This window comes from Prunus mume, linkage group LG6 (assembly GCF_029339155.1).
Source record: "Prunus mume cultivar Tortuosa linkage group LG6, ASM2933915v1, whole genome shotgun sequence".
NCBI classification, from domain to species: Eukaryota; Viridiplantae; Streptophyta; class Magnoliopsida; order Rosales; family Rosaceae; genus Prunus; species Prunus mume.
In genome coordinates, this window is record NC_142703.1 from 22,138,713 (window position 1) to 22,153,898 (window position 15,186).

Sequence of the window (15,186 nt, forward strand, 5' to 3'; positions counted from 1 at the left end):
TTGTGTTGCATTGCATTTACTTCTTGTTTTTTTTTAAGCTTTTATTTATGTATAGATATGCATATTTGAGGGTAAGGCTCATTACGTCCCCCATGACTAGGTGTATCTTTTTATTTTTATCAATAAAATTCACTCATACCGTCGAGTTTTTAAGGTAAGTTTCGCCTATCGACTTTTGAATCTGGATCTGCTTTATTCAGACGTCGGTCATCGAAGATTATTGATGGCAATACTTGCCACTGATTTATAAATACGGGAGCACACACTACTTTTCTATGAAAACAAATTGCATAGTTCAAAGCCCTCGGCCATTGATAAAAAATGAAAAAAAAAAAAATTGATAAAAAAAAAAAAAAACATAAGCTGAGGTGTGAGGAAATAACAACATAGAACCCCCCGGATCAGGGTTGATTATCCCGCTACCTACTAGGGTTTTGATGGCTGCAGCAGTACATCTTTAACCAACTTCTCCAAATTCAGTAATGAAGAACCCCTCGGACCAGTAGCTTCCTCTGCCTTTCCCTTCCACTCCATGGCGTTCTTTCTCATCTCTTTCCCTTTCTCACCCGACATTAATTCTCTCACAAGCTTCTCCACTTCACTCCTCTTCACATTGCTATCAATCTCCAAGCCAACTCCCCATTGAGTGCAGGAGAACCAACAGTTCGTCTGCTGGTCCGCGAAAAACGGCCATATAACCATTGGCACTCCAGCACTCAAGCTCTCAATGGTGGAGTTCCAGCCACCGTGTGTCAAGAATCCTCCTATAGATGGGTGGTTCAGAACTTCCTCTTGTGGTGCCCAACTGACCAACAAACCTCTTTGTTTCGTTTCTTGGGCAAATTCCGATGGGAGAACAGCAGCGTCACCCTTCACAAGGTCAGGCCTAATTGTCCACAAAAAGGGCTTTTTGCTATTAGCAAGACCCCAAGCAAACTCAACAAGCTGCTGGGGTGTCATAACAGTAATGCTCCCAAAATTAACATAAACCACCGAGTCGGGTTCCTCGGAATCCAGCCATTGTAGGCACTCAGGCTCTTCTTTCCAGAGGCTGGAACCGATGGATGACGATATAGTGTTCTGGGGAACAATCTTGTTCACAAGCAAGTGATTGGGGCCAATGGTGTAAATTGGAGGAAACATTGAAGAAAGAGCCTCCAACACTTCATATTCCAATGTGTCGTAAGTGTTTAAGATGATAGCAGAAGCTTTGGAAGCTCTTTCTACCTCCCCCATGGCGCAGCTTAGCATCATGTCTTCTGGATCTGTGGTACGTACAAAGCTTGGGAGATCTCTCAGACGAATATCCTTCATTCCTGGAATCCAGTCTATCGTGGTGTCCAAATACCCGTTTGTTAGAGAAGCCTCATCTGAAAAAGCATACATAGAATTTGTCATAGCTGCTCACCATTTCTATATCCCAAATTAAATAACAAAGATATAAGAATTCTTTCTTACGGGCTTAATATTTGTACATATTGTAACCATATCACATAATTCGTTACCGACGTGGGCTTCAGAGCATCACATAATTTGTTAGATGAGAACCATAACACTCAGTAAAAGCAATATATATATATATATATATATAGTTCTTCTCTCATCTGGATCCGTACGTTATTATCGGGAGGACACCATTATAAACAAGGAGGAAAACAGAGAAAAGTAGTGGAAAACACATAGCGTCTGCACGGTAATAACGTCTAGACCTCCTCATAAGGGAGAGTTATTTGGTACTCCAATACTCATCATTCACTATAATTCCTATCTCTTTTAAAGTTTTCAATCTCATTTTCATAAGGCTTTTGTGAATGAAAATTGCATGGATAAATGAGATGAAAAATAATTAAAAAATAAAGGAGGGTGAACAAAGAATATAATAGTTTGCCAGTCCGTTAATTTAATTGCTTTTCATATAACAACCAATACAAATAATAATATCACAAAATTTCAATTTTACTGTATGCGTGCCCTTTATTTTTCATGAAACATAACATGTACCTCTGAGTGGTGTAAGACCTTTGTCAATAAGTTGGCGATACTGCGTGGAGCCCATCAAGCTACATGCACTTGTAGTCCAGAACAGCGTCACCGGAATTCCAAGATCTTCACCGGCTTTGATGGCGAATGACATGATACTATCGGAGACAATACAGGTCACCGGTGGTAGGGCCTTGTCTAGACTAAGGTTAGCAAGCAGGTTGCGAAATGGTCCTAAGCAAGTCTTTCTTGTGGATTCACAAAGAGACGGGATGTCTTGCGTAGCGTCAGCGTCCGTAGGGGGCAGACCATCGGGGATGGCTTCGAAACAGAAGTCCTGGGAGACGTGGAGGGCAGAGGGGCCTCGGGATTTGAGCAAGCGTTTGTGGTTGTACTCACTGTTGACAAAGGTTATGTGAAAGCCTCTGTGATGTAGGAGCTTTGCTAACTTCATCATTGGGCTTATGTGACCTTGAGCTGGGAATGGGAGACACACAGCATGAGGCCTCTTGCTAACTTCTACTCCAACGCCATCCATTTCTATTTCTTTCTCTCTTTTCTATCTTAATTCTTAGCTCTTAGGGTGCTGCGTGTGTGAGTTAAAGAACTGCGAGAGATATATACTTTATAGAAAATCTAGATCTACATTACATCTGTTCTCTTGGCAGTATACATAATAGTCAAGATATTTTTGCCACCGTGATCTAGTTTTAACTTCTTTTGGTAAATTTGTTGTTCCCATCTAAATTATTGGATTGGACTGATCAATGGCCCTGAGTTCCAAGAGATATCGAGGAAATCTCATGCCTTCATTTTCAAAGATATCACATCCACATATATATCTCTCACACACGAGACACACTTATGACCAAAAAAAAAAAAAAAAAAATTCGTACACTCTTTTAATATAGGGTGCTTATTTTTCCACTCTTTTATCCACTAACACTCCGTTTAATATTTTTAAAAATATTTTTTACTATAACATACAAGTGAGTGTAAGTGGACAAAAAAGGTGTGTGGAAATATACAATTTCCAACAAAAGGAAATGTAAATGGACAAGAGTGGAGTGGGAAAATTAGCTCTCTTAATATATTGGGCACAAAAATTGCCAACAAAAAAGATGATGTGATGTGGTAAAAAATTGGAGTATTGATTGAATGGTTTCTACTCTGATAATGGAATTCAAATTTCCCTTTCCAACTTTTGTCTGTCTCTCACATTAGATTTTATGTTACAATCTCCGTCTGCTTTTATGTTACATCAAATTTACTAATCGTAATTAGTTACCATGTCCATGGAAACTGCAAAGGGGTTTGCTAAGTATAAAGTTTGTTGCCATTAGTTAGCAAGGACGAAGACATTTAATATTTTTACTAGTGGTAAAAAATGAAAAGAAAATCATACCATTGGTTGCTGCAGCTCATAGTGTTTGTTTCTATCTTGGCAGTTTTGGCAGCAACTTTTTGCCAAACCAGCCTTCCTGTAGCACTTGTTCTTTCAATTTCAATTGTATTTCAAGGTTTCTAGTTTACAAACATGGGGTTTTTGCTTTGGGTTCCTAGGTTTGTTCCAAAGGGTTGTGTTGTCCATTATGTTTTTCAAGGTTGCTAGTTTACGACATGGGGTTTTTGCAGTTGAACACTTTTATTGTACCTACTATGCAAATGAAATGTAGTTATTAGTTTCCAATAATTGGTATGAACAACTATTATATTGTTCATGCTCTGCAATTGAGTTGATTTCTATGACATAATATAAACAGTGTACTTCTATGATATAGTGTTAATAGATATTAACAAAGCATACTCTATATTTTGCTCTATATATAACTGTGCACTTGAAGTTTATGATATATATAATGTGATTTTTACTAGAAAGATAGTTCTATGACATAGTATTAACAGTGTATTTTTATTTTCTTGTAGAGATATTTCCTTTTGCATTTGCTATTGTTTCTGGTTAAACTGTGGACAATTGGAAGTGATTTTTGCAAAGGATATCAGATGTTTTGCTGGGCTATTTTGGGTTTTAGAGTTTTTTTGTATGGAATGGTATTAACAATGTTTTTCTATGAAATGATACTAACATTGTACTTCTATGACATGATATTAACAATGTATTTTTATGACAAGATATTAACAAATGTACTTCTATGATGTTGTATTAACAATCTACTTCGGGCTTGATGGGCTTGTTTTTGTGGTCAAATCTAGGTTGGGCTTGCTGGACTTATTTTAGGATTTTTTTTTTTAGATTTTTGTATTGGACTTGTTTTAAGTTAATCAATGACAGAGGTGTAATGTATAGGAACTTCAACACTCATTTTTAGGTAGTAAATAGTTTTTGGGTATGTTTCTAAAGTATATTCCTTATAGGGGGTTTTATTAATTTATTTATTTATAATTTCAGGTCCTATTTTGGGTAAATTAGTAATTATAGGAAATAAAGAAATTAAAATTTTAGTAAATTAATATAGAGAAATACTGACGTGTAGAGTTAATAGAGTTAACAGTACTTCGCCCCCACTCATGTATTTGTGGCTCTGCAGATAACCGCATATAATGAACTTGAAATTGTGATAGAAAGGCAGTAGATTGCATTCATAATTCATGCCTAATGGTCCTCGGTTATAAGGACGAATACAAATACAAATAACCATATAGAATTAGTATAAATATGGAAACATAGTAACCGCAGAGGGTTAATCCAAATAATACGGAGGAGTCCATCGGCAACCCACAAGGTGTACATCCATTCATAGCATACATGGCCTAAGAAAGTTTGGCATTTTGGCAAAAAAAAAAACCTTTAAAAAAATCAAATATAAACCTCAGTGCACCAAATTACAATTGCAAATACAACCTTTTAACACTCACAAGTTGAAAATACAAGTAGAGACTACAAACACACAATAAACTAAAAAACTGAAATACAAATTACGTAAATAAGAGCTAATCTACTACCATGTTGTTACCAAGATAGTCAAGCAAGCACCAAATTTAGCCAAAACAGAGGGCCTTGAGTGGATGGACAAGAAGTAGAGGTGGGGAGGGGAGAGGAAGGAAGGAGAGGAGAGGGATGGATGCCACCGACCCCAAGGAGGGCGGCAGCTAAAACTTTTCTCTGTTAGGGTTTTTCTTTAAATTTGTATTTTTCTTTTTGGCTCTTTGTTTAAAATTTGAAATTCAAAATAAAAGAATTATATGAATTTCAAAAATAAATTGTATGAAATAATTATTTCAGTCAATTGAGTCCAACAGACTGAAGGCCCATTATTTGATTATTTAAATAAAGCCAGTTAATCCAAAGTCCACTCCATAGGCCAAACTCTAATTATTAACACTACTACAAAATAACCCTTGCGCGACCAAATTTTGTGCGAAGAAAAATTATTCGTCTCTCAAAGTCACTTTGCGCAACGAAACTAAAAAATTCGTTGCTAAAAACCTTGCGCAACCAACTTTTGTGCGACAACAATACGTCGTTGCGCAAAGTCTTGCGCGACCAAATTTTGTGTGACGAAAAACAATTAGTCGCTCAAAGCTACTTTTTGGACGAAAATCAATTCGTCGGGCAAAGTCCTTATAAAATAAATAAAATAAAAAAATTATTTTTTAAAATCTTTATTAGAAAAATATATTATTGTTGTTTGGATTGGGTTTTTGTTAGAAAATATATTTTTTAAATTGACGATCGAATTAGTTCATTGTATTCATATATGATCAAAGAGTGTAGCTATAAAAAAAAAACATCAAAATCGGAGTTAAAATAACCGTTAAATCGTGATTTTTCATTTATAACCGTCGAAAAGTTATGTCCCATTACTTGATCTTTGAATGTTTATTTTTTCGATTTTTGGCATATATGATCTCGAAGTATGAACAAACAAGTTTGACGGTTGGATCATTCAAACTAGTTTCGTAGAATGCGTATGCCATCAAAACAATATATTCACTAACAATTAAGAGTTTATTTATACTTTCGTTAAATATAACATAAGATTTTGTGGTATCCACTAGTGTAAATATTCTAACTTGAAGATCAAATTCAGTCAATGTATTCATATAGGGTAAAGGAGTATAGCGGTAAAAAATCATCAAAATCGGAGTTAAAATAACCGTTAAATCATTATTTTTCATTTATAACCGTCGAAAAGTTATGTCCCATTACTTGATCTTTGAATGTTTATTTTTTCCGATTTTTGGCATATATGATCTCGAAGTATAAACAAACAAGTTTGATGGTTGGATCATTCAAACTGGTTTCGTAGAATGCGTATGCCATCAAAACAATATATTCACTAACAATTAAGAGTTTATTTATACTTTTGTTAAATATAACATAAGATTTTGTGGTATCCACTAGTGTAAATATTCTAAATTGAAGATCAAATTAAGTCAATGTATTCATATAGGGTAAAGGAGTATAGCGGTAAAAAATCATCAAAATCGGAGTTAAAATAACAGTTAAATCATGATTTTTCATTTATAACCGTCGAAAAATTTTGTCTCGTTACTTGATCTCTGAATGTTTATTTTTTCCGATTTTTGGCGTATATGATCTAAAGGTATAAACAAACAAGTTTGATGGTTGGATCGTTCAAACTAGTTTCGAAGAATGCGTATGCCATCAAAACAATATATTCACTAACAATTAAGAGTTTATTTATACTTTTGTTAAATATAACATAAGATTTTGTGGTATCTACTAGTGTAAATATTTTAAATTGATGATCGAATTAGTTCATTGTATTCATATAAGGTCAAGGAGTGTAGCTGTAAAAAATCATCAAAATCGGAGTTAAAATAACCGTTAAATCGTGATTTTTCATTTAGAACCGTTGAAATTTTTTGTCGATTCTTGGGTCTCGAATGTTTGTTTTTGCGATTTATGAGGTATACGATCTTGAAGTATATACAAACAAGTCTGACGGTTGGATCGTTGAATGGTGTGTGTGTATATATATATATACTTATTAAGTATCTTTAAATTTATTTATTTTGTACGTATAACACTTAAGAAATTTATGTATATACATTTATTAAGTAGCTTTAACCTTATTTATATTTTAAATCGTAAAAAAAAAAAATTTATTTTTTATTATTCATAACAATTATTTTTATAAATATCGTACTCGAATCAATTTTTCGTCTCTCAAAAGTTTGCGACCAACAATTAGTCGCAAAACTCAAAAAATTTGGGCGAGTAACAAAAAATGGGACACGAGATTTTAAATAAATAAATAAATTTTAGACTTTGTGACCAATATTTTGTGTCGCTCAAAACTTCTTGCGACCAATATAAATTTTTAAATCGGGCAAAATTGGTGGTACCAAAATGGGACACGGAATTTTTATATAATTTTTTGACTTTGCGCGACCAATATGTATTTTAAATCGCGCAAAAATTTCAAAATTTGGTGGTACCAAAAATGGGGCGGGATTTTTATTATTTTTACTTTGCGCAACCAATATACTAATATTCGTCGCACAATTTTGCGCGACTAATATTCCAATATTCGTTGCGCAAAACTTTGCGCGACCAATTTTTTTCGTCGTGCAAAACTTTGCGTGACCAATACTTCAATTTTTTTCGTCGCGCAAAACTTTGTGCGACCAACAACATCTTTCGTCGCGCAAAGTGATACCGTTTTTAAAATGAAAATAACTCCACCATTTTCTCATTGTCTTCCTCTACTCTTACCTCTCCTCTCTCTTTCCCTCTCCCCAAATCCCACCGTTTCTCTCACACTCACTCCTCTCACTTAATCTCTCATCATCTCTCTCTTCACTATCTCTCACTCTCACTCACTCTCTCATCTCTCTTTTCACTATCTCTCACTCTCACTCACTCTCTCATCTCTCTATCACTATCTTCTATAATTCTCTCACACTCACTTCTCTCTCTCATTCTCACTCACTCTCAATCTTGCCAAAAGGTAGATTCTCTCCAAATTTTAAATTTTTTTTCATTAATATGTGTTTTTGGAGTTAGTTTTGAGTTTGTGTGGGATTTGAGGTTGAGTAAAGGGGAAGGATTGGAGTTTGGGTTGGATTTGTTGTATAACAATTTTAGGGGAGATTATCCCTTTTTTTATTTATTGTACTTTGTTAATTTATGTGTACATTTTGAATATTATATATATATTTATTGGATAATTTGATCACTATTTTTCATATATAATTTGATTTTGAATATGTTAATTTAAATTAAAGTAAAGAAAAAATCATACAATTAAATTAAATTTAAAAAGTAAAAAATTGAAATAATTAATATAATTAAATTAATATTAAAGAATAAATAAAACAAAAAGTCAAAAACCAAAATATTTCTTTGCGCGACGAATGAAAAAGCTTAAATCGCGCAAAGTCTTTCTTCACGATCTTTGAGCGGCGGAATCATGCGTGAAGTTTCTATCGCGTTAAAATTTGTGCGACTACAATGTATTTTGCGCGACGAAATTCTCTTCGTCGCGTAAAGTGTAAAATGTAGTAGTGCAAGTAAATGGTCCTATCTCTTATAATTTTTCTATATGTAATTCAAATATAAAATTAATAATAGTAATGGACTTGTAACTCTAGTGGTTAAAAGCATTTTAATTCTCTCTCCTCAATATTGCTTGTATAAAAAAAAAAAATTAATTAATTAAATTAATTTATAATAGATATTTAAATAATCATTTTATTTTAAGAAAAAGTTCGCATTTAGAATTTCTTCTATTTTCTTCATTTCAAGAAACCTCGTTTTTGAAAAACATTTGTTATGCTTAATCAAAAGTCATAAAAACTTATAATATTTATAAATAAATAAAAAATTATGATTTCCCTTTAACCAAAGATTTACTTATTTATCAACTTCGTATAGTTGTACCAATAAAAAAAAGCAGCTAGCAATGCATATACACTTGAATGATGGAGGATTTAAAGTAGAAGTTAATAGTGTATAGGATAACGTTCTACAAATCAGACCACACATCCGAACAAGAATTAACCAGATCAATGATCCAAATTCAGTATACTAAAAGAGCATTTCCCTATATATGCACACATATACGTATACGTTAAGAAAAATCTAGAAGGGGTAACTAATATTAGGTGTTTCTTGACGAGTGAGTAAACAAGTTAGTAAAGTCAAACTTGGGTATCTCCCAGCTAAGATTGAACCTAATAGACTAAATCTCAAACCGATAAACTCGTAAACGCTGTTAGTGCTGCAAGTAGAAAGAGAAGTCGTCAGTTACCAGTAAATTGTTGATCTCAATTAATATGTCTGGTCACTTCCTATATTTGTCAACTCAAAATCAGATGCATTCATTTCAATTCCATCTAGTTTTTCTGTCTGTTGGATATTGGGTATATATAATACTGTTTGCACCCCTTCACACACAAAAGTTAGAAGGCACCCCTTCAAACACAGCAGTTAGTAACCTGTTATAATTTAAATTCAAACTAAAAGGATAATTAAACATGTTCTACTGTGGAAAAACAAAAAAATAATTCTATTATTTTTCAAGCCTAACTCTCAGATGCTTGAGCTCTGTTTGTCAGAGACAACGCTCGAGTGTTCATGTCCGTGATAACCCGCTCGAGCTCCCATGATATTATTACTGATGTTCTTTAGAAGGTTGTAACCTTTAAGGGGTGTTGTGAAATTATTGCAAGTGCACAATCTGCACAAGTAATATAGAGATAAGTGAAGTATCGTTCCAACGAAAACTGTCATTTCCTTTTAAGTACGAATCAAGATTAATTCAAAAGTTTATTTGAAAAATTCATTAATGAAAACAAATATGAAAAACAACAATTTAATTAACGGTGGAAAATCAAGTTGATTGGACACTAGAGCATCCGATTTCACCATAATCAATTCCACTTAATTCTTATTTATAGCCAAATAACCCTAATTACTACCATGTTGACAGTTGGTGTCTTCTAATTCATTTGATATCCTCTCGCGGGCTCAACCAAAAGTATTCTTGATTAACAACCCATTCTCTCTCGAGCAATGGATTTAGAAACTCAAGAACCCATTACGTTCTATGAGAACCTGCAAGAAAACTGCATAAGTCATTTTAGTCCCTCTTGGGCACTCATTCAAGACCAATGGCGGACCCAAATTTTTTTTATAGGGGTAGGCTCAATTTTTATTTTATTTTTAGAGGAGATATATTATAAGTCTTTTTCTCTTGAAACAATAATGTAAATAAAATTTTATAAATCAAACAAAGCCACATTACGAGCAAATATAACACAAAGAAGTACAAAATATAATGAAATACCCAATCAAACACATTGTCCAACTTCAAAAAAATATGTTCGATTCCAAAAAAAAATTAAAGAGCTTACCTAATGAAGTGGAACCTTTCTCTCTTTGAGTGTATCAAAATCTTTGATTATTGAATCTGAAGCAATATCCACAAAAAGCTCTTTCTCAATCTAGATAAAGAGGTAATCTGCGAGATACTCATCCTCCATTTTGTTGTGAAGTACAGTCCTAAAATGCTTCATAGCTGAAAATGCTCGTTTTGTAGTCCCCATAGAAACTAGAAGAGTTAACACTAATTAACCAAATCAACCTATCAATCAAATAATATGCCTTTTCTATGTTCGTTAATTAATATTTGACATAATTATGAAAGAGTAGACATATTTTGAAAGATATCAAGATCATGTTGGTGTACTTCAAACTCAAAAAGTTCGAGATGGCACCTCAATAAACGTAATTTTTTAATAGTGAAATCTTGAGTATAAAATTTCTCTACAAGCTTGCAATTATCATCAATCTTAAATCATTTAAAACCATTGCTAGGGTCCAAATCAGAGCTGAGAATAAGAAGTTTCATTGTTCCTTCTCTAAATCTGTTGTTTAACTCTTCCCATTGATAATCTATTGTATCATTGAATAAATTAACCCAGTAATGATGTTCAATTATAATATCGTCACGTTGTTGACAAGAACGAAGTTTACCAACTTTATTAGGAGCATTCATATATGGCATATCGATAAAATATAATGATTCCACTTCCTCAAAGAAAGTATCCCAACCCTCCAATCTTAATTTTTGAAGAGCATCTTTTGTACTATGAACTAGATTCATAGTAGTCAGAATATCTCGAGATTTATTATGCAATGCTCAACAAAGGCTATTAGTAAGTCCCATATTTTTTTTTTAGCAAATTCAAGATGAACATGAACTCGTAAGATGTCATTGCTTTGAACGTACCAATTGCTTCCGCTCATATAGAATTAATGGCTCCATCCTTAATTAAGGTCTCAACAATTGTATAAGATGCATTAAACATATTTAATAAATCTAAACAAGAATCATAATGAGAGGCCCAACGAGTAGCTCTAGGCGATGCAAGGTACCAATCTGATTAAGCCCTCCACCTATCTCACATTCACCAGTGTCCATATGTGCAATATCAATTACTTAGGTAGATTGTAACTCACCATGGCACTTGGGAGAAGCAGTAATAAGATTAATAATGGAATTCAGTATTGAAAAGAATAGCCAACTAGGAGCCACATCTTTTAATGCTGCAACTAATGCTAATTGTAGCCTGTGAGCAAAACAATGCACATAATATGCATATGGGCAATCTCTAAGAAATAATATTTGTAGTCCATTCCATGCACCTCGCATGTTACTAGCACCATCATATCATTGATCTCACATTTTATGAATTTGGAAATCATAATTTATAAGAACCTGAGATAACTGTTTTTTAAGTGTCAACGAACTAGTATCTTCAACCCTCACATTCTCAAAAAAGCGTTCTCTTACAAAACCTTCCTTATCAACAAATCTTAAAATGAATGGCCATTTGCTCTCTATCAGATGCATCTTTTGTTTCATCAACAAAAATACAATAAGTTAATACCCCAACTTCATCACTAATTTTGTTTCTCACTTTGTCAGCAAGAATACGTAAAACTTGCTTTTGAATCGATAGTGCGGTTTATTTAGCATTTCTCGGGGCATTCTCTAAAACAACTTCAGCAACTTTATCATTTCATTGTGCTGTATATTTTATCAATTCAATGAAATTGCCATGATTCATTGAGTCTATGGATTCATCATGACCTCTAAAAGCACATGCTTGAAATGTAAGCAATCGAACACTCTCAATTGTTGCCTTAAGTCATAGCCAGTTCTTCAAAATTTGATCTTTCGGTTGTTTATGAATAACTTTCTCAATATTCTCAGATGATTTCATTAAGTCTTGAGCACATCTAACACAATTATTATGTGGTGAAGATGGACCTCCAACATGAAGCAAAAATGCACAATTCTTTCCATCATTAACTCTTTTCCAATTACTGAACCAATCAGTAATTAGTGCAGACCCACTAGCTGAATTTTTTTCAAAGACAAAGCATGGTAAAACAATATGCCTTATCTATTGAAGGAGAATACTCTAACCATGAAAATTGTGAAAGCCAATAATATTGAAAATGACGTCTTTGTTGCCGGAACAAAGTCCTTGGATACTCAAAAAATTTAGGTTGATAAGGCCCCAACTTGATATGAGACCTTCTAATCTCATCACGTTGATTGATTGGGTGTTCACAAATTGGAATGTGTTTTCTTAGATCTCATTCTAAAGAAGCAATATCAAACTCTTTAAGTTCAACTTCTTGAGATCCGAGTTCAATAAGTTCCTCAGGAATTGAAGTATCAACATTAGATGCAGAAGGTGTATCCTTGTTATCATTACCACTTTTTTTGAAGAATGAATAAATAGCTTTTCCTCTCTTTACCGGTCTATTATCATCATGCGACATGATATCCTAACAAGAAATACAAGACACCAAAAATCATATATGCTAATTAATAATTTAAGTTGCAAAAATAAAACATATATCAACAATCTCCAGAAGTTTTCACTCAAACCCTAAATGAATTTTGCCAATAGATTGTTAGGAACAATAAGTAAATGATTTATATGCTTAAGATCAATATATTAATGCAATGAACAATATTTATATAAAACAAAAAATAATAATACAAACTGCATGAATGAACTAATACAGTACAATAAGAGGACATTAACTTTAATTTATGGTAGAGGCGTGCATATTGGCAATGTCCTAAAGACAGAATTTCACCCATTTTCAGTGCTTGAAGTTCAATTCAATGGATGTCTATTTGTGCAAATAATCTCGTGGGAGAATATTCACTTCTAGATCCTTCAACCTTCGATCTTCCTTATCTCTCTTCCTCAATTCATGGAAAAAAGATTGGAGTAAATAGACCACACCCGGGGGGTGTTGGCCAAAGGCCCTTCGATGTCTAAGTTAGTTCGAGTGTTTGTAGGAAAACAATAGCTAAGCAAATGGTACGAAATTTATGTATAGTGTGAACAGGGCGGCCGGAGCCATGTGTGGTGGCTGGAGCCGTGTGGAGAACATATGGAGAGTGGAGAGTGGAGAGTGGAGAGTGGAGAGGGAAAGAGAGCTTCGGGTATTTTTCTCGGGTAGTAGGAGTAGGTTTAGATGTACCTTGAATGATGAATGAAGTCGTCTATTTATAGGAGCCTCGGGGCTAGGGTTTCGTAGAGAATATGACGAGTTTATTCTCTACCCAAATTCGTAGGGATCGAGTCGGACTTGATTAAATCTCTTTATTGAAGATAATATCTGATTTAGTGATATTATCTTCTCTTTATTAGGATAATATCTGAATTAACGATATTATCTTCTCTTTATTAGGATAATATCTAAATTAATGCTATTATCTTATTAAATAAAGATAATATCATATTAATTAATTGGCTAGATAAACTGGTTCAATTAATTAATTTAAGAGATAATCTTCTTTTCCATGTGGCGTGCTGTGATTGGAGGCGAAAATATTTGCTCCCACAGTGTCTATCTCTAAGGATTCAACTATCTATAAATCAAGGATCCAGCATCGGATCCTTGATCTTTGGCGAACTTAGATGTGCTTCTTCTCCATACAGAATGTAAGAAAAATATGAAGTTTTATTTGTTTGTTATTGAAAAATAAGTTTATGGTTGGATATTGGGTATATATAATACTGTTTGCGGCTTCAAAAACAACAGTTAGAAACCTGTTCTAATTTAAATTCAAACTGAAATGATAAAATAAACATGTTCTATTGTGCAAAAACAAAAAATAATTAAATTATTTTTGGGGCCCAACTCTCAGATAAAATCCGCTCGAGTACTTTTTGTCGCTGAGTGCTTTGCGTTAGAAATAACCCGCACAAGCACTTTCATTAGAAAACTTGCTCGAGCATGTTTTGTTAAAGACTTTTGCAAAACTGTGAACTTTCATTGTGCGACAAAAAGACTTCATTTGCTTTCAAACTACAACAAGTATCCTAATCAAGTCTTCGTTTGTTATAAAAATAAAATAATCAGAGTATGAAAAGTACCACTGAATATTGAAAGTAGAATTATATTTTCTCTTCTGGTATTTACACTGACAGAATTCTCTCAGATAGAACTCACTAACACTCAGATTTCACATTCTCTCTTCTTTCTTCTCACTCTTCCTTTCTTCTCTTCCTTTATTTCCTCTCTTCTCCGTTAGTGTGTTTTGCTAAGCAATGGGAAGTCTATTTATGGGCAAATTGGATGGCTTCCAACATCATCATTAAGCTCCAACATCATTATTAACCTCCAACATCATCATTAAGCTTTTTGAATATTATTTCCTTTCTTTCTTTATGTGGGCTCCACCACTTTCGTTACAACATCGTTCATATATTGGCTTTTGAGCTTTTGTTTTTTGTTTTGTTTTGAGAGATGCCTTTTGATCTTTCGATATACTCTCTAAAAGTAAATTTAGGTTTTAGCCAAAAAAAAAATTTCACTTTTGGAAAAAAAACAAAGCTTTTTAAAAAAAGACAGAAAAACCTCTCAACTTTCAAATTAAAGACATGCAAATGTAAAAGATTCCTTAGGAAATCCAAAATTTTGTCCATTTTGGCTTCTTTTACAAAATTTCTCTCTCCTTTGTCTTTTTCCAAAGTGAACCTATACTAAACAAGGAAGAAAAAAAACAACTCAAATGCCAAAACAATTATTGTATCAAACTGCTTAAAATATCGGGAAAAGTGGGCTCAAGTTTTGGGGCCATGTATTGGTTATGGTCATCGAAGATTATTGATAGCAATACTTGCCACTGATTTGTAAGTACGGGAGCACACACTACTTTTCTATAAAACAAATTG

At 33.5% G+C, this 15,186-nt stretch overlaps 1 protein-coding gene across 1 annotated transcript; it reads right to left on the bottom strand.

The window, feature by feature from the left end:
* Window positions 1-288: 288 nt before the first annotated feature.
* On the bottom strand, window positions 289-2,591 carry LOC103335914 (7-deoxyloganetin glucosyltransferase-like). The gene is made up of 2 exons (XM_089054497.1): window positions 2,002-2,591; window positions 289-1,370 (listed from the first exon to the last, which is right to left on the bottom strand). Exons 1-2 carry the CDS (start codon window positions 2,516-2,518, stop codon window positions 427-429), a joined length of 1,461 nt encoding a protein of 486 aa, XP_088910623.1. The 5' UTR covers window positions 2,519-2,591; the 3' UTR covers window positions 289-426.
* Window positions 2,592-15,186: the final 12,595 nt, after the last annotated feature.

Coding starts and splice junctions, on each gene's coding strand:
- LOC103335914 (XM_089054497.1), bottom strand. CDS start 2,518: ATGGATGGCGTTGGAGTAGAAGTTAGCAAGAGGCCTCATGCTGTGTGT. Junction 1,371..2,001: donor AGGTCTTACACCACTCAGAG/GTACATGTTATG, acceptor ATGCTTTTTCAG/ATGAGGCTTCTCTAACAAAC.